This window comes from Rattus rattus, chromosome 1 (assembly GCF_011064425.1).
Source record: "Rattus rattus isolate New Zealand chromosome 1, Rrattus_CSIRO_v1, whole genome shotgun sequence".
In the NCBI taxonomy this organism is placed as follows: Eukaryota; Metazoa; Chordata; class Mammalia; order Rodentia; family Muridae; genus Rattus; species Rattus rattus.
The window spans coordinates 129,208,338-129,236,174 of NC_046154.1; the positions used below are offsets into that span (position 1 = coordinate 129,208,338).

Consider the following 27,837-nt stretch of genomic DNA (forward strand, 5'->3'; position numbering starts at 1 on the left):
AAAACCCTACCGGGAATACCTAGAAGATAGAAATGGGCAATGGGACCATGGAAATCATGAATAGTTAGAATCTCCTCACGGGTTCATTATGAGAGTTGAGCCATGTGCTTAGAATAGCCTTGGAGGATCGCAAGCAGTCTATGAATGTTAGCTATTTTTATTACAAACTATCGCATCTCAGCTGGTGAGGAGAATAGTAGCTGAGCATAAACAAGCTTGGTTCTTTGACGACTTGTACCTGGTACCATAGAAGGGGATTTTGATAAAGAAATGTTCCACTCTCCCATAACTAATCTCACAGGAATTTTTGGCCCATGGTCTCAGCAACGTGATTCCTTCATTTCTCTTCTGCATCCCAAGCGCCGCCGCCATGGGAAGGACAGCTGGTCTGTACAGCACGGGTGCAAAGACACAGGTAACAACTGTTCTGCAGGGAAAAGGGGCTGTGGGGCCGTCACCCCCTTCTCAGAGTGGAAGGGTGCTCTATTGAGCCTTGAAAACGCTGCTGATTCACGTTTCCGAAGCAGCTTCTAGAAGCCCTTCCTCCTTCCCTCTTCTACTCCCTCCGTCCTGTTCTGATTCCCCTCTTTTTCGTATTTTTCCCATCAACGATGACTTTTCCACAGGCTCAAGGATTCAAACACCAAACTGCTGCTTTCCGTATCCACGGTAGCTTTATTAACAATCTTGAAGCCAGCGCTCCCTCTAGTGGTTTTTTAGTTAATCTCAACAGTCTGCCTGACTTCTTTTCTTTTTTGTTCTTTAGCTTCCTCCTCCTCCTCCTGCTCCTCCTCCCCCTCCTCCTCCTGCTCGTCCTCCTCCTCCTGCTCCTCCTCCCCTCCCCCTCCCCCTCCCCCTCCTCCTGCTCCTCCCCCTCCTTCTCCTTTTTGTTCACTTCCTTGTCATAAAATAAAACCAAGTGCAGGCACAATATATCTTGATAACATTTCTGTATATATCAGTGAGAAAATGTGCCAAGGCACCATTCTATATATGTGAATATTTGTGGTTAAAGGAACAATTGTTTTATATATGTTTTAGAAAATTAGGTGGATTCATACTTTTTTTTGCAAGCTTTTTTGAAAGATGAAGCCTTTCCTAGGGAGATTCCCCCTAATACAAATCTACTCAGCCAAGGTAGGCATCCCGCAACAAATTTTATGTCCGTATAGTACAGATGCTACCAAAGTCCAGCTTAGAGAACCAATGAGGTTACAACAGGAATACAGGTAAAGGAGTGCTTGCAGGAGTAGAAATGACTCAAAGAAAGATGCACCATCAAAGCCCACCACAGGATGGGTGACAGTTCACAAAATCTGGGAATCTGGGGCACACTGCACAGCCGGCAGGCAGCTCAACAGGTGGGAGAGTGTCCTTTCCAGGTGTCCCAGTTGGTCTAAGTCTCTGCAGGTAGCCAGCTGGTTTCTTCCCGGAAGCTGGTCTGGTTTGAGGGTATCCTTTGCAGCTTGGCTTATCTGTAACTGATTCTGTAGTCTTTATATTGACTCCTGGGAGGGAGGAACCTAGTGAGTCTGGTCAGATTAGGGAGTTCCTGAAGCTATGTTGAGTTGTTTATTTTCTGACGTAAGGAGCTTCTCTTCAGGATGGGCTGTCCTGAACTGTAATACAATCTCACGGCACAGACCTTGGGAATGACAAAGCTGGGACTTAAACTCTGAGTGATTTATACTCTTAACCAGTGACCCATGAAGAAAATTGATGTTATATCATAAGAAATTAGCAATCACAGCTAGCCATTATTAAATAATAAGAATTGGATGAAAATCCATAAATGATTTTACATGCAAATGTAAACATTTCTTAGAGGTTTACCTTATATATATAGTTTTTTAATATAGTTTTTAAGTTGTAGGACAACACATGAGAAAAGTGTAAGTTTTATGACCTTGTGGGTAAGAATCAAGATGAATACAGATAAATAATATTGAATAAAACTGATGCTATATACCCCTGGTTCTCAACCTTCCTGATGCTGTGACCCTTTAATTAATTTCCTCTTGTGATGACATCCCCACCATGAAGTTATTTTGTGGCTACTTCAAAGCTAATTTTTCTACTGTTATGAATCATAATGTAAACATCTGAGGTTTTCAATGGTTTTAGGTGACTCTTGTGAAAAGGTTACTCAAACCTCCCCATGGGGTTGCAGGCCACAGGTTGAGAACCACTGTCATTGATGCAGCAATCCATTTTTAATACACTACAATTTAACAAATAATTACTATAACTTGTTTAAGAAGCAAAATTCTTATGTAAGCTCAGATTCATGACATCACATACTTTGATGGGTTTCTACGAAGTTAGTGATTTCCAGTCCAGGTTCACGGTGTCTACAAATCTTTTTGTAATTGACTCTTAAATGTTTGAGATCCTTTTCTCTTGCAACTCCTTCCCGCAACATTCTAGGTTGCTATAGATTTTCTTCAGACACCTCTTTAAAAAGTGAACGTGTTAGGTTTTTTTGTTTTCCCGTTTAGGCTTATAGAATGAAATGTGCCAAGGGAAGGTTTTAGAAGCAGGGCTTGCACTGTGGCTCCACCAGTAACTCCTCGGGCTTGAGTGGACTCAGCTGACAAAGCAGAATTGCAACTGTATAAAGGTTAGAGGAATTGACACACGCTCAGCTAGTGAAACACATAAGCAGACAGGAGCCACTCTTGAAATGTCAATGATTACAGTCGAGTTGATTAGGCTTCCTCTGTTACTGTTTTTGTGTGCCTAGGATGGCTTTCTCCTGGGCTGGTTTTCTCATCCTAGTTGGCCCTCACACTTGCTGCGGGTGCTTGAGAAAGCTGATATGATATTGTCACTTGTCTTAGAGACAGAGAGGCTGAAATGCAGTCCTGAGGTCTATCCGTGGGATGTGTATCCACCGTGATGCGTGTCGTCTCTGGCCTTTGGCATGCTGCATGCATTTTTAATTACTGCTTAAGTGACAAGATCAGTCTTTGTAACTTTCAACAGCGAAGGTTTCAGAGAAAGAACACTTCAGAAAATTCGTCCTAAGTATGAAATCTTAGTGATTTCCTAAGTGATCTCTGTCTTTGATCTGGGGTCGCATAGTTAAATGATCGCAACAAGAGAACATCTCTAAAGACTTTGTAAAGGTTTTTCCCACTTGCATGGTATTCTGTTCATCAAACTTCAAAAGAAACAAATCTAGCAGAAGCACTAAAACCCGCTTGCAGAATATTCTCAGGGTACCCTGCTTCCTGAGGTGATGGCTCTGTGTCTTAACCACTCCTTTCCAACAGCACAGGAAGAGAGCTCACGTGCATGCTCAAACTGAGGACACTCTGCTATCCATTTCAGACCTTTAATGCTGCCACCACTAAGTGCACATAGGTACAGTGGATAGCTGTCTTGAAGAGAGCTCTAAGTGCATCTTCAAAGTTTGGCTCTATTTAGGGCACTTGTAAAAAGCCCCCCTCTCACACTTCATGATTTCAAAGTGCAGACTCTTCAACAGTTCTTCCTCCCCTAGGCGCTGGAGTGTATACCCACTAAATTAACCTGGGTTATGTGTAAAAGCCCTTCAACTTTTTAGCTAATTACAACTCATCAAAGCACAAATGATAAGCACATTACCTTTATTAATTACTTTACCGCCCACAACAGCTTCGGTATGCCCAGAGGAATACTTCTCTGCGATATTTGTGTGTAGTAGTAGTTATCGATGTAAGGCTGAAGATATAGCTAAGTGATAATAACACTTGGCTGCCATGCCCAGGACTCAATCCCAGCTCTATAAACAACACCGTCTTATCTCTTCCTCCAGTCCCAGAAAAGACTTTGTTAGGCCAGAAATTGATTGTCCCTACACAGTCTAGCACTTCCCTAGATAAGGCTCAGCTGCGTATCTTTACTTTCCCTCGTTCCTTTGTTCCTACCATTCTTCCTTCTTTTTCTAAAAAAAGATTTATTTATTTAATGTATATGAGTACACTGCTGTTGTCTTCAGACACACCAGAAGAGGGCATCAGATCCCCATTACAGATGGCTGTGAGCCACCATGTGCTTGCTGGGATTTGAACTCAGGACCTCTGGAAGAGCAGTCAGTGCTCTTTTCTTTTCTTTCTTTCTTTTTTTCTTTTCTCTTTTCTTTTGGAGCTGGGGACCGAACCCAGGGCCTTGCGCTTGCTAGGCAAGGGCTCTACCACTGAGCTAAATCCCCAACCCCAGCAGTCAGTGCTCTTAACCACTGAGCCATCTCTCCAGCCCCCGTCCTCCCTTCTTAAGGTTTCATGATAGTATTACTTACAAGCATGTGTCATTCAGTGTGCAATGTGCACACCCATGCGGTGTCTGCAGAGGACAGAAACAGGGTGTTGAATCTCTTGAAACTGGAGTTGCAGGCACTAAAGAGGAGGAGTAAAGCCATTTCGGAAATGAACTTAGGTCCTAGAGTTGCAGCCTGAGCCCTTAACTGCTGAAGCATTTCTCTAAACCTCACGGGCCTGGGTCCTGCCTCATGCTCAACTTTCCGGTGCACGATTCTTCTCTGTCTGGTAGGCTCCACTCCCTTTGTTATCCCTTCGTGTTCCTCTTTGGCTGTTCCCTTCTATGCTGCAGCTATCGCTAACACTTGTGGGCCTCGGTTCTTCTCTTCACGTTTTGTGCGCCGTTGACATTCTGTGCTCACTAATGTGACTGTATGATCGATATCTTCTTTCCAGCCTTAAACCTAACCCGCCAGAGAGCACAGCTTCTGTCTGCTACTGCTCCGCTGCTGTTCATTTGCTCATTGTATTCTTGGTGTTCAGTTAGCCAGGTACCGAGCACGTCACGAAAGAAAGATGGCTAGGAATGACATCTGATGTCATTGACCAGTTTTGCTGCCATTATGCCAGAGATTTCTTTTTTATTTATCAGGCAATTTTTTTATTATAATTTATAAATTTTAAATGTATTGTAGTACATTTATTAGTGGAAAAGAGTCTTTTTAAAATCAGGCATTTGGTCACGTACTTTAGAGAAGTCCTGTTCAAAAGAAATACAATATGAGCTAGGTCAGCAATTTAAGTTATCTAGTGGCCACATCTTTCAAAATGAAAACCTATTAAGACTGATTTTAATGCATTTTAACTTACCTGATAGAGTAATTAAATTTCAACATGAATTAGAAAAGTATTCACAGTTTTTCAAAAATATTTTACCCTCAGTAAAACTGAGGAATCTGGTATATACCTTACATGTGCGGATTAATCCTAATACAGACTAGTCCATTTTCAAGTACTTAGGAGCCTATTGTGATTATGGGGCAGGGCTCTAGGGCTATTGTATGTGAGTGAGTGGAGTGTAGAGACTCACTGTTTCCACAGGAATAACAGCAGAGTCTGATCACTTACTAGCAAGTGCTCTGGTCAAAGTCACACGCGTGGCGGTGCTCTTAGCAGGGTTCTCCTTCCCATGTGATGCCCAAAGCCTGTGTCTCTAAGAGCAGCCTCCAGAGAGCAAGACGAAGAGCACAACTGGATACTGTTTCTTACTCCTCCCTTCCCTTCTGGAGCGTTAGCTCCGTGCAGGAGCTCCGTGTCCCCTGGCTTCCTCTCCTGCACGCTCCTCTTCACTTCCAACAGAGGAAATACATCAGTGCTTTTCAGGGACTTCAGGAGGCTCGCAGAACCACGAGGGATGGCAGACAGCATCTGCTGCAGAGGCTGCACAGCCACAGCTGAAAACAGCAGTTGGCGTGCTTTTCTGCAAGGCTAAGATTGCCTCTGGGCTCTAATTTGCAAAACTGTATTCTTTTGATTCTCCCAGAAGTTGGCTCACGGCTGGCATTGTCTTCAAGGCCTTCTTAATTTAGCCATGTTGCCCCATGACCTGCCTTTCGTTCTTTCTTTCTCCCCTTTCCTGTGTGTTTTATTATTATTATTGTTATTATTATTATTATTATTATTATTATTATTACAATTCCACTACCTTTTCTAAGTCTGGGCATTAATTGACTCCTGCTTAGGAAGCTAACAATTGGGATCTCCCTCTCTTTCCAACTAAGTATTGCATGATTGTGGGGGACTCTAAAGCCTGCAGTGGCCATCTTTGTAAGGAATATGCAGGATGGAATGGCGCTATGGAGGTAATTTCCTTTGTGTCTCTGAAAGGGAATTTATGTAATGTTCACACATATACACATACCTATACATGTATATAACCTTGTAATTAAAACATGAAAAAATGTGATTTCATTAACTTTTATGCAGACTTAACTGTTAGACATGACTGCTTAAAGTTTTAAGACAAAAAATGTCCTGGCATTTAGTCAGTGTGCCATGGAAAGTATTGAAGAGGAAACTCCACAGGCACTGGTTGCCTCTTGGATGGTAAGGATATGAACACTTGCCCTCAGCGTTTATAACCGAACTCCTCCTAAAACTTACTGAAGGCTCACTTATGCTGCGTTTGTTTTCTGACGTGGAAGCAAATCAAATATTATCAGTGAAGAGCCCAAGGGAGTTGCACATCACGTCCTATCATTTAGCTGCTCTGTAGCGTTTCATAGCGGCTTTAGTAGATGATAATCTATCCAGGAACTTTAAAAACTACATCTTGAGCTTGTTCAACTGCCTCACGTCGAGTAATGTCAAATCAATCCAACCGTGTGCTCGCAAAATCTGCATTGCCAGTGCTGAAAACTAAATGTTCCACTTTGAATCGCAGATGATACCATAGGTTAGAAGAGTAACACATGCCCTACTTCAACTCAAGTCAAAGAAAAGGGCACATTGTTAATAAGTAAAACGAAACTCAAAAAGTAAACAAACCTTTGGAAACATCACCCTTTATGCATTATTAGGCTAATAGGCATTAGACTTATTCTCAGTGTTGAAGGCTATTAAAAACAAGATAGCCACGTTTGATGTCCTTTAGAGAGACGAGTAAGAAGCAGAGAGACAGATAGGGAAAGAGAAAGATCGCTATTTCCCTCACTCTGCCCTGTGTCCTGCCACTGTGCAATATCCACGTCTATATTCAGAATTTATATTTTCCCATCACCAGCGATTCTTGACAGAAGTTAGAAAACTTTTCCAAACCCGTAGGTTTATGTTAAGTTAAACATTTGCTTAGAAAGAAGGGGAATGGGCTGGAGAAATGACTCAGCAACTTCGAACACTGATTGCTCTTCAGAGGTTTAAAGTTTTAATTCCTGTCACGAACTTCCTGTCACGAGCAACTTCCTGGAACTCTAGTTCCAGGAGACGGGACACCCTCTTCTGGCCTGTATGAGTACCAGGCACATACGCACAGACACAAACCCAGACAAACAGCCATACACAGAACATAAATAAATTAAGGTTTTAAAAATGGGGGCGGTTAATGTTCTCTAAATCACCACATATTTTTGAGTGGTTAATACATACATGTTGAATTGTACGTAAAGACACTTCAAAGAAAGTGAAATAAACCAATCAACCAACAAACTAAAAACAAAGAAAAGTCTTCAAAATTGTCTGCCTCTGGATCCAATGTGCTGCCACCTTGTGCCTCCAGACCCTCACGGCGTGACCTTGGATGAACTGCTATGCCTCAGAGCCCTCTTAGGAATGGTGACTTCACACTGATTTCATTTCAGCTCCTAGAACTGAACTTGCTCACAGGTACATAGTGAGAACTGGATTTAAAAGTCCTATGGGGAGAACAAATGTCATTTCTTCCTTCCTTCCTTCCTTCCTTCCTTCCTTCCTTCCTTCCTTCCTTCCTTCCTTCCTTCCTTTCTTCTTCCTTCCTTCCTTCCTTCCTTCCTTCCTTTTTCACCTGAAGTAAAACTTAGCAGTTAGTGTATTTTTTTTTTCCGTCCATGTAAGCAGGCCGCTCCCAACCACAGCTGTTCTGATGTGTGAGCATGTCTGATGAACTGAGTCATCTGCTATTTTACAGCCCCTCCTCCACAAGTGTGTCCTTCAAAGGTATCAAGTTCAAGACAAGTGTCCATGCTGGCTGCCCCTGGGCGTGTTCACATGCCTGCCAGCAGCTGCTACAGATTCAGTTTTAATATCTCTCTGTAAAATCACGCTTATATTGGTTTACTAACGCTAGTAAATGCCATCACATTTTAAGGGTAAAGGTAATTGCATCGAGAAAAGGTTGTAGTATATAACCACAAAATCAATATGTAAAATATTTCTATCGTTTCAAATGGGTATTTCCCCATGTCTAACTGTATTCAATTTTCAGTGCCTACCTCCATCCCCTGGCGTCCTATAACTTTTCTTTCTTAAAAGTTCTTATTGATACAGGACTGTATGTTTTGTGTGTAGCTTCTCTTATCACTAATGGTTTTCATTCCACGTGCTTCCTTCCCTACCGCTGTGTGGAGGATGCTCCACAATCTGTGTGTTTATTTTAGGACTATAGTAAGTGTGTGCCTTACTCTGTGTGAGATGGTCGAGCCGATTTCATCGTATCTGCAACATGCCCCAGCAGCAATGTCTGAGACCTTCAGCTGTTCTTGCCAGATTCTGAATTTATTTGTATATTTAATTTAAATTCAAGCCATTCCAACACAACGAGATTCCCCTTGATGTCTTCATAGTGATATTTTAGGTATATTTGAGGACCTGTGAGTTTGTCCAAATGTGTTTCAGGAGTCAGACTTCTGCTTCTGGGAAATCGGGCTCTCTCTCACTGCTATGCAAGTCAGGGGTTTTTGAGCAGGCTCAGTGGGAAAGAACATCACACTAAAGACGTCCCAGGATTAGTAAACCTAAGTCTCTTGCACTGGCAGAGAAACTGTGCCTGCTACCCGATCTGAGCACTTTGTTGCCAGAGTTCCTTGTGAGGAACTTCACAGGGTGGAGGTCAGGGGAGTTTTGGTGCAAATATGTCGTTAACAGAGAAAAACCCCAGGCTGAACATCCTCCCCTTGTTATCCACATGGCCCTCTGGGAAGTGAGGAGTGGAGTTAGGCTATAGAATTTTCCACTGAGGTCTCGCTGTCATGTGTAACCAGCCTTTGCTTCGATGCATTATGCAAATAAATGGTGCCCTATTTGTGTGTGTGGGAGTGCATGTAGGCATGTGTGTGTACATGGACGTTTGTAATTGTCTCATCATTGACTTCATGTGGTTGTACCAGTTTGTCAACTGCTACATTTGGTATCTCTTCACTGCAAGACAGAGCTAAGAACAGACCAGGCAACTTAACAATGATGTGCCAACATTTTATTCCTTGCTCCCATTCCCATAGCTTTGAAATAACAATAGAGTTCAAGGCTTTCTTCTTTTGTCTGTCTTGTATTTTGCAGGTGGCTTGTCTAATATCTTGCATTTTCGTCCTTATAGTCATCTATGCAATAGGACCCTTGCTGTACTGGCTGCCCATGGTATAGTAGTGTTTTTTATGATATACTTCTTGACTTTTAATCATAGTTTTTGCACTTAAAAAAACCTCAGGACAACATTTTAATAATCCTAAATCTGAAAACCATTTTACGTGAGTGAATATTGAGTATAAGGGAGGATGGAGAGAAAGGGAAGGAAATGGCGACAGTCTTCTGGCTCATCAGTGGGAAACAGAAATACGCTCAGGAAAAGTACGCTTTGGGGATGGGGGTGTAGCTCCATGGTAAGGCATCAGCTGAGCATGAGTGGATTCCATGGTTTGATCTCCAGCAATAAAAAAAGAGGCTTTCAAAGAATTTTGCATAATGCGTGGGTTGGAGAAAGGGAGTAGAGCACAAAATCCATTGAAACAGCATCCACACATTTCTTAGCTCTAGGACTAAGTTCCCTATCCCTTTAGAACCAGGGCTCCCACAGGACCCCAGTTATCATCCTGGCCTTAGCCTCTGGTTCTCTAATTCCTAACTTTCCAAGGAAGAGTCATGATTTTCATAAGATGATTGCCTAATACTTAAGTTCATTTCTCAAGGGCGTAAGTATCTATGAAATAAGGTGTCTAATAGTAGAACAGCAATTGAAGTATATAAGTTTAATGCATAATTTCTGTAACCAACATATTTTAAATACAATACAGTGACCCTAATAAAAAGGATGGTCAGTCTTAGGACGTTCAGCCTCACAATTCACTTTCTTTCTCTTTTCTGTTTTTTTAGACTTGCATCAATCTTGCCCTGTGATTTGCTAGAATTGATCTTGTTTCCCTAAAGTACAAAATAAGTTAATTTAAACAAATATTGCTTAAATTCATGATAGCTTTTTTCAACAATTTACTTTAAAAACAACCAACAATACCTTGATGCTTTTAAATTCACATTAAAATGTTTGTCTGCTTCTTCCCCAACTTATTCTTCCTTTGCAGTGCGTTCTTGCAAGTATTATTGTTGTGGGACTGAAAGGAATGTTAATACAGTTCCGGGATTTAAAAAAATACTGGAATGTGGATAAAATCGATTGGGTAAGTGGCAGTCTGACCAGATATTTTCTTCTTTGGCTTAAGTACATGCTACCAAATGTACTCTAATACTTTCATTGGCAGGAAATACGCTTAACCATTTGAGACTTGTGTACACCCCGTTATATCTTCACAGTTTGAATGAAGGCATGAACACAGAATTTATCTTATGTTGATGAATAATTTAAATTTGAATGATTTAAATTTGAGTGGATTGAGGATGCCCAGTTTAAATCATGGATTGATTTTGAAGGCAGACCTCATTGAGGAAGTAGTCACCCAGACACATGATAGTGATCACGTGCATGAAAATCCAGCATTAAATGTTTGATACATAGACACCCAGTGGGTCTCTCAGTGGTGTCCATGTTAATGCCAAAAACTCTCACCACTTGTCTTTTAAATAGATTAATAACCATGGGGAGGATTACATTAGTAAGATATCTCTGGGAACAGAACAGATTAGATAACAGAAAACAGTGAGAAAGTTTGTGTTGGCTAACCGAAATATTTAGTGCACTTACATTCTAGAGAAAGTGGTCTGTGTAAAAGCATTCCCAAATCCTCCCTCTCTCCAGGGTGAGTGAGGAATTTCATGAGTGGCCTCTGTTCTGCTCTAGACTGCACTTGTCCTATTGAAATGCCGTGGCCTGTGTTTCCTCTTTTGAACCTTTGTGCTATGAAGCTCTTGGCAAATGCTGGTGCTTTCTTTCCTTATGTTGTTTCTGTGACTCTTACCACAGCACAACGGTGAGTGAAAGAGGGATGCAAGGACCCATTGATAATGACTTGACCTTCTTGACACCGGTTACGTAGGGAAAGGCCCAGAAACTTAAATGTATTGTTCGCCATGGATCTGTTTTAAATGATGCACATTTTTTGCTCCCAAGTCACTCACCTCTGAGGAACCCAGGGCTTAGTAAAGGATAACTTGGGGTGTGTCTGTCATGTTCTTCCCAGAGAATGAACTAAGATGTAAAGACTAGTCATAAGTCCCCGAGGCTAATGACCAGATGAAGAAAGAGAAAAGCCATTAGCAGTCATTTTTTCTCCTGTTTCTTGCCACCATGATGTGAAGTGATTTGCCCTTACCACCTCCATGGCTCAAAACCCTTGAAGCCACGAGAACAAAATGTTTTTTTTTTTTTCTGTTTTGGGTTGTTTTCCTCTAGTGTTTTGTCACAACAGCCACAAAGTGCTCAATGCAGTCGTAGGTTTTCTCTGGTTGGGGGAAAGTTGGAGTAGCACAAACAACCACGCAATTTTGATATAGTCGGAACATCAAGTGTGTCTCTACTCGACTTCTCTGGTGACCTAGCAGCAGCTAACAAACTTAAAAACTTTTGTCTCTATATACCCTTATCAGAACTGTTATTGTAAAGGTCATTCAAGATTCTAATAACCTTGGCAAACTGCAGCTGATTGAAAACTGAGACAATGTCATGGGATTCCAGTGTCATCCATGATCATTATTCGAATTCCTGGGTAGTTGACAGGTTTAATCTTACTTTAGAACTAGGGTTCTAAAATAACATTTATTTTTTTCAGATCTTTTTCTTTCATAGATTCATTTTACATTACACTTTGGCTTTATTTTAACAAAGAATGAAGTAGACTACAAATGCATTTAATGTATGATCTAAACCCAATACACAAATCTGTACTTAGAGAGGGACAGAAAAAAGTTTACAATGCTAATTATGAAAGGAAGACCCTAAGTAGGAAGCTGTTAGATAAAATAAAAACGGAAAATAATGTGTGAGGTAGGGCTTCCTCAGTGGACTGAGGGAGGTTGTGGTTTCCAGTGGTTTTTATGAACAATTGTGAGACATTCAGGAGAGATTGGACAGGGAGTTGAAAGAGCAAACTGAGTGAGTTAACATTCCAAGATCTCTCACAATAGCATGTCTGTGAATCTTAGTTCTACTACTGAGGAAACACAGTGGGGAAGGAGGGGATCTTGAGATAGTTCTGATAAGTATGCATTTGGGCATGTTAATTTTGAAAGAGTTTTTCTAAACAATGTTAAAAATGGCTTAAGAGCTTGTAATTATGGGCAAGCAGGGTAGCTCAGAACATAGTCAACTGCTGTGCCAAGCCTGATGACTTGAGTTCGGTTCCCAGCACCCACATGTTGGGAAGAAAGAACTGTGTGTCTCTCTATTGTCCTCTGACATACACACATGCACTGTGCTCTCCTAAACTCCAATAAATCAAGTGTATAAAAATGAAATAGGAAATTAGTTGTGAACCGATTGGGATTGATCTTGAAAATCTGGACTTAGGAGTCATTACATGAAGTCACAGAGTAGGCTGTAAAAGGGGGCATGGGCAAAGCAGATATAGTATCATTCAGTGGGCATTGTGTTAGGTTCCATTATACTATAGCTGGAGTGAATTGATATATCTCTTATTTTTAAAGTTTATTTTATGTTATGGGTGTTTTTGTGTATGCGTGTCTGTGTGCCACCTTTGTGCTTAGTGCCAATTAAGGACAGAAGAAGGTGTCAGATACCGGTGTTAGAGTTCTGAGTTGCCATGTGGGTACTGGGAATTGAACCTGGGTCCTCTAGAAAATCAGCCAGTGTTGTTAATCACTGAGCCATCTCATTAGCCACAGATATATATCTCTAAACATTTCTTAGCTGTTTCACCAAAGATCTTTTTGTACTGTCTGTCTGTCTGTCTGTCTGTCTCTCTCTCTCTCTCTCTCTGTGTGTGTGTGTGTGTGTGTGTGTGTGTGTGTGTGTGTGTGTATGTGTGTGTGTAATAAAGCATTGGTTCTCAACCTGTGGGTTGCAATCCCTTTGCAAACCTTTATCCCCAAAAATATTTACTTTACAATTCACAATGATAGCAAAATTACAGTTATGAAATAAATGGTTGGGGGGGTCACCATAACATGAGGAACTGTTACAGCATTAGGAAGGTTTAGAACCACTGACTTTAAAGTATAAAGTTCAAAAATCATATTAGAAGTCACCACTTTAAAAAACTGAAGTCTTTTATTCTTTTTTCGTATAGTTTTAAAGTGATTCTATTTAGAGTTGCACGTGAAAAAATCCCCTGTAAAAAATTAGAAAGTAGGATTCTAGATGGTGGTGAGCCACCATGGGGTTGCTGAGATTTGAACTTAGGACCTCCAGAAGAGCAGTCAGTATTCTTAACCACTGAGCCATCTCTCCAGCCCAGAAAATAGGATTCTAAATGAGAGTTTTACCCACAGGTTTAGAGCTGAGTTCAGAAGCCTATCAGTTCTATGTAATTTTAATGGTGTAGATCCATCATCCCACCAGATAGCAAAATACAGGTCAAGGGGAGAGAGAGTAATTCAGTAGCTGCTAAAGTGTTTTCCCTTGACTCATGGTCTTTAAGGAACAAAACATATGCCTCCTGTATCTCAGGCAGCTTGGAGGTAAACCTGTGTTTAGGGGCTGTGAATTCCAAACAATTCATTCAAAAAGAGTGGGAGGGACAAAAGCCTACGATTCCTGATATTTGCTATATATATAATGATATTTGGACCTGTATAGCAGGAATTGTTACAGAACACTGCTGGGACTTATTCTGACTAATGGAGCTGTTCACTGATTTATTATTACGTTACATTTGATGATTTTAACTCTAAAGAAACCACAGGAAATACTAGTAACTTGTAGAGCATGACCTATACAAGATGATGCCACAGGTATAGTTATTCTTTTTAGATATGACTATATAACCTGGAGTAACCATAGAACTCTCCAGAAAGTAAAACAGGACCATGTCAGGGTGCTCTAGATACAGGCGCTATGAAGAGGAACATAAGAAAGACCAGTGGGGATATGATTGGAAAGAGAAGAGGGAGGACAGTGCAGAGAGGAAAGAGGGAGAGAGCTGAGAATTGTGGGCTAACTCAGAGGGTAAAGGCAGACAGAGGGACAGGATGGAGTAATAAATTGACATGAAGGATGCTGGGAAATGCTTCCCTCAAGAGCCATAGACTTCCAAACAAAAACCCCATGCCAGGCTTGGGAAACCTACCTATGATTTGTTGGTCAGGAGGCTCCAAGAGACTCCCAGAATAATATAGTTTCTTGCAATTGCACTTGGTTGTCTCTCATAACTTGCAAGGAAGGCCTTCTTGCTAAATAGTCCACACTCGACAGAACTAGGCATTGGAGGAACTGGGGTGAAACTGAATTGGAAGCCTTCTTTCTAGGATTATCTCATAGTCTCCAAAGGTACTGTGCCAGCTGCTGGGGAGAAAAACAGTCAACAGAATCACCCAGCTCTAAAACCTTTGAACCTTAGCAATGACCAACGTGGTGAGATGTCCTTAGAAGGCCAATAATGTCACTCGTCACTTGGACGTATCCGTTAGCCATCTAGTGGGACTTAAGATCCATTCACCAGGAGGTCAGGCCTGGGACTGTAAACCCAACCAACTGCCTGGTTACTGAGATCACGGACCTTAGAGGAGAACCGAATTGTATTGTATCCTAAATACTTATCTTTACACCCACAGATAAGTAAAATTATCACCCCCTCCGTCAAAATAGCTTTTACTGGGGGCTGGAGAGATAGTTGAATGGCTAAGAGCACTGGATGCTCTTCTAAAAGTCCTGGGTTCAATTCCCAGCAACCACATGGTGGTTCACATCCATCTGACATAGGATCTGATGCCCTCTTCTGGTGTGTCTGAATACAACTACGGTGTACTCCTATATATAAAATAAATAAATCTTAAAAAAGCCTTTACTGTAGCAGATGAAGCCCCTTACAGAAACCCACCACTGGTCCAAATATGGGGTAGGCTCCTAATACCAGTTAATATATCTACAAGACAGCATGTCTTTCCTAAGACTCAGGAAAAAGTATAGAAGAGAGGATGGAAATATTGTACGAGCCAGAGGACCATAATGGGTGCTGGAAGATAGTGCTCTCTTTATGATAGGAAGCTTCACCCATGAAATCTTAAAAATATGGTTGCCTAAACAAGGCATGCACCTGTCAGCACCAGTTAATATGCCAACGTAGGGGACTCTCATAAGGCCATGCACCTAGATGAATATCTATGGACAATCAATGGCTGCCAAGAGAGGAAGAACCAGTCTCCAGGGATGTACAACTTGATGGGTTATCCAATCCTCTGGCACCAGCCGTATACATATGAACACTAAGCAGACTTGGGAGGCTCTGGTTATGTGCATGTATAAAACCACAGTAATTAAAGGAAAAGAAGAAGAGGTCATGAATTTGAGAGGGAGTAGGAAGACATAGGCAGATGGAAGGGGACAAAGTAGGGGCAGAACTGATGTATATATAGTGCTTATGTCTGAAAGTCTCACAAAAAATTAAATTAAATAATAGAGAGCCAGATGGTACTGCAATTTTTTGGCTGCTCTAATGAATTCTGGCCTCCAGGCTACATGCTTTCTTTCTTAAGTGACAAGACCTAAAACCCCCAAGTCCTTGGGTAATTATAGAGATTGGTCGGGAGGAGCGGGGCTCAACATTCTGATGAGGTACTGTTCTGCCACACTCAGGCAGGCTCAGCACCAGAGGATAGGTAGAGCTCAGAATCATTATGGAAATGGAAGTTATAGTAAAAAAAACTTGCACCTATATTTTGTATAGGATTAAATATAATATCATAGGTTAGTGAGGAAAGATACAGTGTGTGGAAATAAAGGCTAAAATGGCGGCCAGTTTCTGAATTAAAGAGAACAACTGTGTCTCAACCTAAGGGGTGGCAGGCTTGGATGACCCTATGATAAATCATATAAAGGGGAGATTTTCTGGAGAAAAGCCCCTCCATTTACTTCCAAGGGCTTAGCTTTTCAAAACCCCTTATTTTAAACTAGTTTTGTGTGGATAAGACACAAGAAAATCATTTCAAGTCTATAACAACTCCACTCTAGAGCTATTTCCCTCAGACTTGTTTAAGGAATGAATGAGTCTCTCTAGATTTCCACCTCTCAAGATCTCCATTTTCCTTTCTAAGCAAATGTTTTGCATTTCTTTTCTTCTAATACCAAAAATTCCATACAATGTATTTTGATTATTTCATGCCCTGCCTCCAACTCCTCCTGGATCCACCCCCACCCCACCCTCTACTCAGCCAGCTTCATGCTTTTTTTTTTTTTTTTTTTTTAAAGCTTATGTAGTTCAATTTGTGTTGCCTAAATGCTGTAAGAGTCAAGCTAACCCCTAGAGTGTGGTTAACCTACCAGAGGTCACACCCTTAAAGAAAACAGATTCTCCCTCTCCTATGAGCTATGAATCACCCCAAATTCTTCAGACGTGGAAAGCTGCGCTTACCACTACCCTCTTTGCATGACTGTCCAGTTTAAGCTTGCACACGACTTGAACATATGTTGCATATGAGGTAGTTTGTAAATACAGTTGTCTTGTTGACCCAGAAAACACTTTTGCTGTAGTCACCCACTGCCTCTGGCTCTTAACAATCCTTCCAACCCCTTCTGAGATAATCCCTCACTCAGCTGGGAGGAGGGTGAGTGGTACAGCTGTCACCAAGAATTTATGCTATTTTTAGGTTACAGAGAGAGTGAGTTTTCAATCTCACTTGTGGATAACATGAAATAATGTTTTTGAAAGTATATTAAAACATTGAAACAGGAAGAAAACAAGCTAGCATTGCAGGCATAGGCGAATGGTGTAGGTTATTTGGGAAAAATAATTTGAAAACATCTCTTCGTCTAGTATTTTATAAATATAGAGTTTTGTCTTTAGAGGTATAACCTGACTTGGTTTCATAAATTATATTTTGTTGTTGAAGCTATGTTCATCACTAAGCCTAGAAATACCAGCTTCATATTACAAAATTTTGTTGAGATCGTAATTTCATATGGTGGGCAATCTTATAAAGTTAAAATTCCAATTAAAATAATTTTTTCCCTAAACATCTTTGAAGTCCTAAGAACTAAGTCAGCCCTGATATTTTATCTTTTATAGGAAGTGTACTTTTATAAGTAACGTTCTTTCTAGGAGTTGATCTAAAACCAGTGTTTTTTTATTCAGTTTAATATTGAGCTTTGAGAATAGTTACAAATTATATCAGTTATTTGTACAGTAATCATAGTAAATGGAAACTTGTTGAGAGTGACAAAATCCTGCAAATAGTTGCTTATAATATGATCATGTTCCATAAGAAACAGTCGGAAATTCTGACATATTTTTGAGCACGTACACACCAATTATTTACTGACTGTTGGCAATGCTTACAGGTAAGGCAAGGAACCTTCCCACTTCTGTTGGGAAGGCTAATGGAGCCCTGGTATGCTTCTGAGTTTCTGTGTTTTTTTTTCTCCATGATATATTCTTGGGCTGGTGAAATGCCTCAATGGGTAAATGCACTTTCTTCCAAACCTGATGACCCGAGTTTGACCCCCAAAACCCACATGGAGAAAGGAGAGAAACAGCTCTAATAGGCTTCCATCTGGCCTTCCATCCTCAACTCATCTCATAACCTGCTTGCCTTGTGAGGGGAGAGAGAGACAGAGAGACAGAGAGAGAGAGAGAGAGAGAGAGAGAGAGAGAGAGAGAGAGAGAGAGAGAGGGGAGGGAGAGAGCAAGTAAAATTTCAGAGATCTGGTCACTGCAGCACTGTTGAATACAGTTCTGAGGGTTTTATAGTTGTGAGAAAACGAGAAGGAGGTAGCCACATGTCTTTCTCTGTGTCTCTCCAGGGCATATGGATCAGCACTTACATTTTTACAATATGCTTCGCTGCCAACGTGGGACTGCTCTTTGGTGTTGTCTGCACCATAGCTATCGTGTTAGGGCGTTTCCCAAGGTAAGGCTTTATTTAAATGCTCTGCGTTTGGTCCACGGTAGAACATATGGTGTTAGAGTTATTTTTATTTTCAGACAATATATGTAGTTCCATAATTGCATGTTTTACTTGTAGTGGGGAAATGGAAAAGCAAATGACAAAATATTTTATCTCCATATGATACAGACTAATATTGGTCATAATAAAGAAAACCATCAAAATCATAACAAATCCCTGGGATCCATCAACTTAAAGGGACAATTTTATTTTGCCTATGATTTGGAGGTCGCTTTGGGCCTGTAATGGCCCAGTGCATCCATGATGGAATGGGAAGCAGAGAGACGGGTGAGGGTGCCAGCATCACCTTCAAGGGCACACTTTCAGTGTGCTAATTTCCTTCTGTTATCCCTCGACCCTTAACCTTCCAATAGCTACTGCCTTCCAATAGCTGCATAATCTGGTAACCAAGCCTTCAATACATGGGCATTCAAGGGTCATTTAAAAAAAATCAAACTAGGCACTGGAGCTGCAGGTCCCCTGCACTCCAGACACTGCCGGGACCTGAAGGGACCGGATCAACAGTTCTCTGCACCCAAATCCCATGGGAGGGAGAGCTAAACCTTCAGAGAGGCATACACACCTGGGAAGCCAGAAGAGACTACACTCTGCCCACATTTCTGACTCCAGAGGAAAACACCTAACCCTATCTGGGACCCCAGTGCATCGGGGCTCCTGGAAAAGGCGGCGCAGGCCCTCCTGGTTGCTGCTCTCACAGAGAGCTCAAAAGTAACACCCCACGAGCAAACTTGAGCCACGGGACCACAGGTAAGACCAAGTTTCTGCTCCAAGCTACCTGCCTGGTGAACTCAGGACACAGGCCCACAGGACCATAACTGGCTGAAAGAAAAGAGGAAAACAGGTCTACAGCACTCCTGACACACGGGCCTATAGGACAGTCTAGCCACTGTCAGAAATAGCAGAACAAAGTAAAACCAGAGATAATCTGATGTCGAGAGGCAAGCACAGGAACCCAAGCAACAGAAACCAAGACTACATGGCATCATTGGAGCCCAATTCTCCCACCAAAGCAATCACTGATATCCAAACACACCAGAAAAGCAAGATCTAGATTTAATATCATATTTGATCATGATGCTGGAGGACTTCAAGAAAGACATGAACTCCCTTAGAGAAATGCAGGAAAACATAAATAAACAAGTAGAAGCTTATAGAGAGGAATCACAAAAATCCCTGAAAGAATTTCAGGAAAACACAATTAAACAGTTGAAGGAATTAAAAATGGAAATAGAAGCAATCAAGAATGAACACAGGGAAACAACCCTGGATATAGAAAACCAAAGGAAGAGACAAGGAGCCTTAGATACAAGCATCACCAACAGAATACAAGAGATAGAAGAGAGAATCTCAGAAGCAGACGATTACATAGAAACCATCTACACAACTGTCAAAGATAATGTAAAACGGAAAAAGCTACTGGTCCAAAACATACAGGAAATCCAGGACTCAATGAGAAGATCAAACCTAAGGATAATAGGTATAGAAGAGAGTGAAGACTCCCAGCTCAAAGGACCAGTAAATATCTTCAACAAAATCATAGAAGAAAACTCCCCTAACCTAAAGAAAAAGATGCCCATAAGCTAACAAGAAGCCTACAGAACTCCAAATAGATTGGACCAGAAAAGAAACTCCTCCCGTCACATAATAGTCAAAACACAAATGCACAAAATAAAGAAAGAATATTAAAAGCAGTAAGGGAAAAAGGTCAAGTAACATATAAAGGCAGACCTATCAGAAACACACCAGACTTCTTGCCAGAGACTATGAAAGCCAAAAGATCCTGGACAGATGTCATATAGACCCTAAGAGAACACAAATGCCAGCCCAGGTTACTGTATCCTGCAAAACTCTCAATTAACATAGATGGAGAAACCAGGATATTCCATGACAAAACCAAATTTACACAATATCTTTCTACAAATCCAGCGCTACAAAGGATAATAAATGGTAAAGCCCAACATAAGGAGGCAAGCTACACCCTAGAAAAAGCAAGAAACTAATCATCTCGGCAACAAAACAAAGAGAAGACAAGCACACAAACATAACCTCACATCCAACTATGAATATAACAGGAAGCAATAATCACTATTCCTTAATATCTCTCAACATCAATGGTCTCAACTCCCCAATAAAAAGACATAGATTAACAAACTGGATACACAATGAGGACCCTGCATTCTGCTGCCTACAGGAAACACACCTCAGAGACAAAGACAGACACTACCTCAGAGTGAAAGGCTGGAAAACAACTTTCCAAGCAAATGGTTGGAAGAAGCAAGCTGGAGTAGCCATCCTAATATTGAATAAAATCAATTTTCAACTAAAAGTCATCAAAAAAAGATAAGGAAGGACAGTTCATATTCATCAAAGGAAAAATCCGCCAAGATGAACTCTCAATCCTAAATATCTATGCTCCAAATACAAGGGCACCTACATACATAAAAGAAAACTTACTTAAGCTCAAAACACACATCGCACCTCACACAATAATAATAATAATATTAGAGATTTCAACACCCCACTCTCATCAATGGACAGGTCATGGAAACAGAAATTAAGCAGAGACATAGACAGACTAAGAGAAGTCATGAAACAAATAGACATAACAGATATTTATAGAACATTCTATCCTAAAGCAAAAGGATATACATTCTTCTCAGCACCTCAAGGTACTTTCTCCAATATTGACCGTATAATTGGTCATAAAACAGGCCTCACCAGATACAGAAAGATAGAAATAATCCCATGCTTCCAATCAGACCACCACGGGCTAAAGCTGGTCTTCAATAACAATAAGGGTAGAGCACCCACATATATATGGAAGTTGAACAATGCTCTACTCAATTATAACCTGGTCAAGGAAGAAATAAAGGAAGAAATGAAAGACTTCTTAGAATTTAATGAAAATGAAGGTATAACATACCCAAATTATGGGACACAATGAATACTGTGCTAAGAGGAAAACTCATAGCTCTGAGTACCTGCAGAAAGAAATAGGAGAGAGCATATGTCACCAGCTTGACAGCACACCTAAAAGCTCTAGAACAAAAAGAAGCAAATACACTCAGGAGGAGTAGAAGGCAGGAAAAAATCAAACTCAGAGCTGAAATCAACCCAGTAGAAACAAAAAGGACCATAGAAAGAATCAACAGAAACACAAGTTGGTTCTTTAAGAAAATCAACAAGATAGATAAACCCTTAGCCAGACTAACGAGAAGACACAGAGAGTGTGTCCAAATTAACAAAATCAAAAATAAAAAGGGAGATATAACTGCAGTATCAGAGGAAATTCAAAAAATCATCAGATCCTACTATAAAAGCCTATATTCAACAAAACTTGAAAATCTGCAGGAAATGGACAATTTCCTAGACAGATACCAGGTACCGAACTTAAATCATGAACAGATAAACCATTTAAACAACCCCATAACTCCTAAGGAAATAGAAGCAGTCATTAAAGGTCTCCCAACCAAAAAGAGCCCAGGTCCAGATGGGTTTAGTGAAGAATTCTATCAGACCTTCATAGAACACCTCATACCAATCCTATCCAAACTATTCCACAAAATTGAAACAGATGGAGCACTACCGAATTCCTTCTATGAAGCCACAATTACTCTTATACCTAAACCACACAAAGACCCAACAAAGAAAGAGAACTTCAGACCAATTTCCCTTATGAATATCGACGCAAAAATACTCAATAAAATTCTGGCAAACCGAATCCAAGAGCACATCAAAACAATCATCCACCATGATCAAGTAGGCTTCATCCCAGGCATGCAGGGATGGTTTAATATATGGAAAACCATCAACGTGATCCATTATATAAACAAACTGAAAGAACAAAACCACATGATCATTTCATTAGATGCTGAGAAAGCATTTGACAAAATTCAACACCGCTTCATGATAAAAGTCCTGGAAAGAATAGGAATTCAAGGCTCATACCTAAATATAGTAAAAGCCATATACAGCCAAACAGTCGCTAACATTAAACTAAATGGAGAGAAACTTGAAGCAATCCTACTAAAATCAGGGACTAGACAAGGCTGCCCACTCTCTCCCTACTTATTCAATATAGTTCTTGAAGTTCTAGCCAGAGCAATCAGACAACAAAAGGAGGTCAAGGGGATACAGATTGGAAAAAGAAGTCAAAATATCACTATTTGCAGATGATATGATAGTATATTTAAGTGATCCCAAAAGTTCCACCAGAGAACTACTAAAGCTGATAAACAACTTCAGCAAAGTGGCTGGGTATAAAATTAACTCAAATAAATCAGTAGCCTTCCTCTACACAAAAGAGAAACAAGCCGAGAAAGAAATTAGGGAAATGACACCCTTCATAATAGTCCTAAATACTATAAAATACCTCGGTGTGACTTTAACCAAGCAAGTAAAAGATCTGTACAATAAGAACTTCAAGCCTCTGAAGAAAGAAATTGAAGAAGACCTCAGAAGGTGGAAAGATCTCCCATGCTCATGGATTGGCAGGATTAATATAGTAAAAATGGCCATTTTACCAAAAGCGATCTACAGATTCAATGCAATCCCATCAAAATACCAATCCAATTCTTCAAAGAGTTAGACAGAACAATTTGCAAATTCATCTGGAATAACAAAAACCCAGATAGCTAAAACTATCCTCAACAATAAAAAGGACTTCAGGGGAATCACTATCCCTGAACTCAAGCAGTATTACAGAGCAATAGTGATAAAAACTGCATGGTATTGGTACAGAGACAGACAGATAGACCAATGGAATAGAATTGAAGACCCAGAAATGAACCCACACACCTATGGTCACTTGATTTTTTGACAAAGGAGCCAAAACCATCCAATGGAAAAAAAGATAGCATTTTCTGCAAATGGTGCTATTTCAACTGGAGGTCAACATGTGGAAGAATGCAGATCGATCCATGCTTATCACCCTGTACAAAGCTTAAGTCCAAGTGGATCAAGGACCTCCACATCAAACCAGATACACTCAAACTAATAGAAGAAAAAGTGGGGAAGCATCTGGAACACATGGGCACTGGAGAAAATTTCCTGGGCAAAACACCAATGGCATATGCTCTAAGATCAAGAATTGACAAATGGGATCTCATAAAACTGCAAAGCTTCTGTAAGGCAAAGGACACTGTGGTTAGGACAAAATGGCAACCAACAGATTGTGAAAAGATCTTTACCAATCCTACAACAGGTAGAGGGCTCATATCCAAAATATACAAAGAACTCAAGAAGGTAGACCACAGGGAGACAAATAACCCTATTAAAAAATGGGGTTCAGAGCTAAACAAAGAATTCACAGCTGAGGAATGCTGAATGGCTGAGAAACACCTAAAGAAATGTTCAACATCTTTAGTCATAAGGGAAATGCAAATCAAAAACCATCCTGAGATTTCACCTCATACCAGTGAGAATGGTTAAGATCAAAAACTCAGGTGACAGCAAATGCTGGCGAGGATGTGGAGAAAGAGGAACACTCCTCCATTGTTGGTGGGATTGCAGACTGGTACAACCATTCTGGAAATCATTCTGGAGATTCCTCAGAAAATTGGACATTGAACTACTTGAGGACCCAGCTATAGCTCTCTTGGGCATATACCCAAAAGATGCCCCAACATATAACAAAGACACATGCTCCACTATGTTCATAGCAGCCTTATTTATAATAGCCAGAAGCTGGAAAGAACCAGATGCCCTTCAACAGAGGAATGGATACAGAAAATGTGGTATATCTACATAATGGAATACTACTCAGCTATCAAAAACAATGACTTTATGAAATTCATAGGCAAATGGATGGAAATGGAAAATATCATCATGAGTGAGGTAACCCAATCACAGAAAAACACACATGGTATGCACTCATTGATAAGTGGATATTATCCCAATTGCTTGAATTTCCATAGATGCATAGAACACATAAAACTCGAGATGATGATCAAAATGCGAATGCTTCACTCCTTCTTTAAAAGAGGAACAAGAATACCCTTGGCAGGGAATAGGGAGGCAAAGATTGAAACAGAGGCAGAAGGAATCCCCATTCAGAGCCTGTCCCACATGTGTAAGTCCCTTACATATAGAGCCACCCAATTAGACAAGATGGATGAAGCAAAGAAGTGCAGACCGACAGGAGCCGGATGTAGATCGATCCTGAGAGACACAGCCAGAATACAGCAAATACAGAGGCGAATACCAGCAGCAAACCACTGAACTGAGAACAGGACCCCATTGAAGGAATCAGAGAAAGGACTGGAAAAAGCTTGAAGGGGCTTGAGGCCCCATATGAACAACAATGCCAAGCAACCAGAGCTTCCAGGGACTTAGCCACTACCCAAAGACTATACATGGACTGACCATGGGCTGCAACCTCATAGGTAGCAATGAATAGCCTAGTAAGAGCACCAGTAGAAGGGGAAGCCCTTGTTCCTGCTAAGACTGAATCCCCAGTGAACGTGATTGTTGGGGGGAGGGCGGTATTGTGGGGAAGGTGGGGAGGGGAACACACATATAGAAGGGGAGGTAGAGGGGTTAGGTGTATGTTGGCCTGGAAACCGGGAAAGGGAATAACAATTGAAATGTAAATAAGAAATACTCAAGTTAATAAAGAAAAAAAATCAGAAACAGCACAAACTGCTTAATGATGAAAAAAAAAAGAAAAAAAAAGAAAAAAAGAAAAAATCAAACTATAACAAATTTCATAATATTTAATGAAATCAGTAAATCTCCCAGCTGTATCTTTACTTTAGCATTTAAAAACAAGTTAAAGGGTATAGTATTCATAAGATATAAACTTGCACCAGTGATCATCGCTTAGGAAATAAAATGACTGTTTTCACATTCTGGAAGCCACATCATTCGATGCGGAGTTCTTTATTGCTGTGTCCTTTGACCGAGCATCATTAACTCGTTCGTCTAATTTGAATGGTTGCTTTGCTGCATTCCCAGAGTTCACCTACTTCTTGTCATACTGCATTCTCACAGGTCCCCTGGAATTCTTTATGAAATCATCGGAGTGTATAACTTTATAAGTAAAATATAAAATATACTTTTACCTGTATAGAACCCTCAAATACAGATTATTGTCTTCTTCCTCTTCCTCTTCTTCCTCTTCTCTTCCTCCTTCTTCTTCTCCTCCTTCTCCTCCTCTTCCTCCTCCTGCTACTCTTCCTCCTCCCTCTCCTCCTTTGCCATTGAGTCCCTTCCTTCCACTCGTCTAATAACATTTTATGAGACTTCATATTGTTTTCAGCCCTTTCTCATTTTTTAATTTTTATCAATCATTGTAACTCTTACAGCCTGGAGCTTTTGGACCCTGGGGACTTAAATAATTAATTATTTTTATTAATTATTAAAATTATTATATAATTATAATTATAAATATAATTTATAAATATAATTATAGATTATAAATATAAATATAATTATATTATAATTATTATTTATTAATTTATTAATAATTATTATAATTATTAATTTCTAGTTAGGTACCTGTGTTCTTATTCTGCACTACAGACTATCCTCACAAAATATAGATTTATCAATATCTTACAGACAAATCACAATAGAGTACAAAACACTTTGTTTCTAAGTTTTTAATATAAAACAACCTGCTGCTTTTGATTCTTCTCTCTTAATCGAGTGATCAGGAAATGACTTGTAACTTTAATTTGCCTTAAATGTAGGGCAAAGACTTTAAGCATAACAGACATGAAAGAAATGGAATTGAAGGTGAAGACAGAAACGTATGATGTAAGTCTGAATTCCTTTTCTCTTTGTGCAAGTATTAACATTTGTGGATGAGACAGTTTCCAAGGGTCATAAAATCCGATAAATCGTGCTGCTTGACAGCATCCAGTGGTATACATGTGAGCACCACACTTGGCAGTGAGCAGTGGACGTGCAATAAATTAGTAGAGAAAAGAAAACCTCCTTGAATTTAGGTTTCTAATTAAATCACACCATGGTTCATAGAGTTTCAGCTCATGGTTGACTTATGGCAGAGATCACGCCAGGCATTTGAGGACGTCTTTCCCACTGCTAAATTGCATAAAATTAGCCAAATCGGTATCCTTTTTACTCCTTAAATGATAAAGAAAATTAGAGAACGGAGAGAAAAATAAAACAAAAGTCATTGATGCACTGCTGTCTTAATGACCTAATCAGTGTTGGGATGGTGCATAAGGTCATATGTATGCATGTATGGAATTCTCAAAGAATTTTAAAAATGTTACTTGAAAATACAGGGATACTGAATTATTACCTGAAAGTAATTAAGTCCAAGGTTCTATCTAGAATACCAATAATTGTGGAATTGTGCAACGTGGAGAACTTTCGTAAAAAGGCAATTTACATAAACCAGCTTGCCTTGCTCCTGTGTAAGGGGGTCTGTCATGTGATAGTGTTTGAGCCCTGTTATCTTTTTTAAAATTTGAAGTTGTTCTTTGACAATTTCATATAGGATTGCTTTCACCCCACCCTTTCTTACTTCCTTCTTAACTCCAGGAACTCACCCCTTGCTTCACTCCACTACCCTGTCCCCCATTCTATTTTCTTTTTCTTTTTTCTTCCTTTCTTCTTTCCTTCTTTTTTTTTTTTATATAAAAATTTTAGTTTTTAGAGGCAAGGTTTCTCGGTTGCCCTTGCTGTCATGGAACTAGATTTGTAGGCCAGGCTGGCCTTGAACTCACAGAGATTTGCCTGCCTCTTCCTGTCCAGTGTTGGGATTAAAGGACACACACACTTGGCTTCCTTTTGACATTCTTTTTTTTTTTTCTTTTGTTTTGTGGCCCACTGAGTTTAGCCAAGTGTTGCCTTTAGCTGTTCTCCAACTTCATCTGTAGAGCCCACTAAGGAGGTATGGGCACTTGTAGTTTCTTCTTTTAAAAAACAACCATGCAAAAGTTTAAGTTGGGAGAAAAATAATAATAACAGAAGTGTTCACTGGAATCATTTTAGCCTATTTGTAAAGGTTGTCCTCACTCTGAACCTGCTTGATAAATGTTTGGTTAACATTTTCTCCTTTGGTCTCTTATTCACTTCCTTCATTACCTTATGATTCCCCTCAGAACACAGAGAACTGGCCTCCTTCCAAAAGCACCAATGTCAAGGTCTTTCCAGGTAGCCTGAAAACAGGAAGTAACGTCAGGAGTCTTTCTGTGACACCCAGGAGAATGGTTTGTTCTTTTAATAAGAGATTTGCTTCACAGAGGACTGTTTGGTTCAGAGCCTTGGAAGCTGCCCCAGGCTCGAGTCTTCAACCAAGCTAGCCTTTCTCTTCCTTTTATAGTTTTCCCATGGAATTTAAACCATGGTCCCACCCTCCTTCCCTGACATCTTTATCTTTGAGACAGAATATAATTTTAGATTGGTGAACTTTCCTTCTAAAGATCACTGGTGAGCAAACCTCATAATCCTTGCCTCCTTAGGCTAAATGTAGCTTAGAGTGAATGAGGGATATGTACGACAGATACAAATGACAGAAATTTCTCTTTCTTCTGTCACCTGTATATGTAATAACTTTTGCTCATAAAATCCCAGTTTTTAAAAAAAGTCACATCTCAGTAGTTTCCTAATATTTTCCTTGAGAATAAGAGAT

At 40.2% G+C, this 27,837-nt stretch overlaps 1 protein-coding gene across 1 annotated transcript in view; it reads left to right on the forward strand.

Annotated features, from left to right (window-relative positions):
* Window positions 1-27,837, forward strand: part of Slc26a7 (solute carrier family 26 member 7) — a 121,027-nt gene that overhangs the window by 78,440 nt on the left and 14,750 nt on the right. The window contains exons 9-13 of the mRNA XM_032904998.1: window positions 302-415; window positions 9,270-9,347; window positions 10,286-10,381; window positions 18,070-18,176; window positions 25,925-25,991. Of these exons, the coding sequence (XP_032760889.1) occupies window positions 302-415; window positions 9,270-9,347; window positions 10,286-10,381; window positions 18,070-18,176; window positions 25,925-25,991 (462 nt within the window). The remainder of the gene's footprint in view (window positions 1-301; window positions 416-9,269; window positions 9,348-10,285; window positions 10,382-18,069; window positions 18,177-25,924; window positions 25,992-27,837) is intronic.